This window comes from Malus sylvestris, chromosome 4, assembly GCF_916048215.2.
Source record: "Malus sylvestris chromosome 4, drMalSylv7.2, whole genome shotgun sequence".
In the NCBI taxonomy this organism is placed as follows: Eukaryota; Viridiplantae; Streptophyta; class Magnoliopsida; order Rosales; family Rosaceae; genus Malus; species Malus sylvestris.
The window spans coordinates 21154466-21157225 of NC_062263.1; the positions used below are offsets into that span (position 1 = coordinate 21154466).

Consider the following 2760-nt stretch of genomic DNA (forward strand, 5'->3'; position numbering starts at 1 on the left):
TGTGGGGTTGTAAGCATGGGCTAATGCTTCTTCATTAAGCCCCAAACAAATTTGAATTGGAAAGATGCAACTAATGTTGAATTAGGTTAAAGAATAAAATAAGAGTTTAATTATTTTTAATTCTATTAGTTGTTCTTATATTTTGATTTATATATGCGATTGAAATAGATATTATATAAAATTTCATGAACAAAAATATTGAGTTGGGTGGTTTGGCCACTGTTTTAAAGTCAACGCATAGCGATGTTTAGTCCCGCCTAAGTATTAGGCGCCAAATCACAGTCCTGACTAAAAATCGTTCTATGATGTTCTTGGTCAATAGTACCCCTTTTTGTCAAACAATTTTTAACTTCGCTACTGTACTTACGCTACGTACGTACATACCGGTTCACATGCCGAGGGGTCAGCTTCACAAAGCCAATTTATCGTATTTCAATTTTTCTGTTAATCAAGGTTAAAAAAAAACAAGAACTATAGTACTTTATTACAGAATCTAATCAAGAAATATGACCTTTTTGCAACAACAGTTATTACGGTTCAATGGCTCGTCCTTTGTAATAATAAGACAATCTTATTAGTTTGTAATCAACGTCCTCCCTACAGAGAAATTTTTAGTTGTAACGGAAATATAAATGGTATACCACATGTTTTAATAAGAATGGTAAGAAATTTTATTTTTTAAGTTATTAACTTTTTAACACATATATTCCACAATTTGTTTAATGACATGTAATATATTATCCCATATGCCGATCACATTGAAAAATTTCTTGTACCTACATGTTGAATATATCAAAGTCAAGAACAAATAGTTGACGTTCGATACGCTTCCGTGTTCCAATTACTTTGCATTAAATTTAACAATCCTTAATAACAAAAAGTTTGACTCAGCCAATTTTCCAAAAAAAAAAAAAAAAATTGACTCAGCCAATGGATGGCGACTACCACTGTTTTGGCCTTTCTTCTTATTAGTTTAATATTTTGGTTTCCAGCAAGAACGCAATATATATATCCACAGCCAGCTTTCACAGAATATCATCAGCACATCCACATTTAGCTATTTCATTCAATCTTCTTCAACCTTCAGTATTATACGTAGCTTTCTTATTACCTGTTAACCGATTACCACTTCAAGTGAACAGACATCTTTAGTTACAGATCAAGCAAAAATACATGGCAGGTTTCGACAGTCAAAGATGGTCTCTAAAGGGCACGACTGCTCTCGTCACCGGCGGAACCAAAGGCATCGGGTAATTAAAATTAGCTATTTCTTCTCTTATTTGTTTCTGCATCTGATAACTCAGATCAGTTTATTTCATGGGTGTATTATTCTAATTTTTCAAATGCAATTTTTTTCAGATATGCCATTGTGGAAGAGCTGGCAGGACTTGGAGCAACCGTGCATACCTGTGCCCGTAACGAAGTGCAGATTCTTGAGAGGCTTCAAGAATGGGAAAGTAAGGGATTCAAAGTAACTGGCTCGGTTTGTGACTTAACCTCTAAAGCACAAAGGGAGAACCTCGTCAAAACCGTCTCCTCTATTTTTGATGGCAAACTTAACATTCTTGTAAGTTCATTTACGACTAAATAAATAATAGTTTAAACCTTAATTAGCAGCTTAATTAATATGAAGAAGGTTTTGACATGGCTACATATGGTGCAACATGTAGGTAAATAGTGCTGCGACTTGCACACTTAGAGGAACTACAGATTACACTTTGGAAGATTTCTCAAGTATGATGGAAACCAATGTTGAATCTCCCTACCATCTTTCTCAACTTGCAAATCCTCTTTTGAAGGCCTCAGGAAATGCAAGTATTGTCTTTGTTGCCTCCATTGCCGGTGTAGTAGCTCTACCGAAACTCTCTGCCTATGCAGCAACAAAAAGTGAGCAACTAATTAATTTTACAAAATATAGAAGTTTATTTAACTGCAAGACCTCCAAACGTTAATTTCATTTCTATTTTATAGGTGCAGTCATCCAAATTTCAAAGAACTTGGCATGTGAATGGGCAAAAGACGGCATTCGTACTAATGCTGTGGCGCCATGGGCTGTCAACACCGGAGTTAAAGTTGAATCTGTAAATACATTCCCCTCTGCCTATATATATTCTTGAGTCTTTGTGCCTTACCAAATTTTATCTTTAATAATAATTTGGGCAACTAATCTAACAATTAAACTTGGTTTTGCATTCTCAGGATGGTCATGCTGATGATTTCCGACGCCTAATAGGTCGAACTCCCATCCGCCGTCTTGCACAGCCTAATGAAATTTCATCTCTCGTCACCTTCCTTTGCCTGCCAGCTGCTTCTTACATCAATGGACAAGTTATTAGTGTTGATGGAGGATTTACAGTTAGCGGTTTCTAGCGAACTCATCTCATAAATGCATAGGCTGCAAAATAAGCATCCTGTATATGTATCTGATCACACATTAGCCAACAGTCCCAACAGTTCCTTTATTATTTCCTCTGGATAATAATCAGTCTATCCAATTTATCGATTGTAATTCCACATTCATTTGTTAATAATAAGCTTCATGCAAATTGTCAAATCCAATAGTAATGTTAATGAAAAGCCTAATATGAGTGCTAACTTTGTAAGTTTTAAGAATAAACTTAACTTATACCTCGATTGGATACAGCTAAATGACCAACCTACTCTTGCTCCAGCTTAGTGATACGATCGAGGTTGCTCTTTCTTCACCGCTTATAAATATAGTCAGAGGCCTCCAAACTCAGAACCTTCGTCAAATTCAAT

The 2760-nt window shown here is 35.5% G+C and overlaps 1 protein-coding gene across 1 annotated transcript; it reads left to right on the forward strand.

Annotated features, from left to right (window-relative positions):
• The first annotated feature begins 1016 nt into the window (after window positions 1-1016).
• Window positions 1017-2559, forward strand: LOC126618541 (tropinone reductase homolog At2g29340-like). Its single transcript, XM_050286641.1, has 5 exons — window positions 1017-1250; window positions 1360-1567; window positions 1671-1887; window positions 1972-2081; window positions 2200-2559. The coding sequence occupies exons 1-5, from the start codon at window positions 1174-1176 to the stop codon at window positions 2368-2370; spliced, it is 783 nt and encodes a 260-aa protein (XP_050142598.1). The 5' UTR covers window positions 1017-1173; the 3' UTR covers window positions 2371-2559.
• Window positions 2560-2760: the final 201 nt, after the last annotated feature.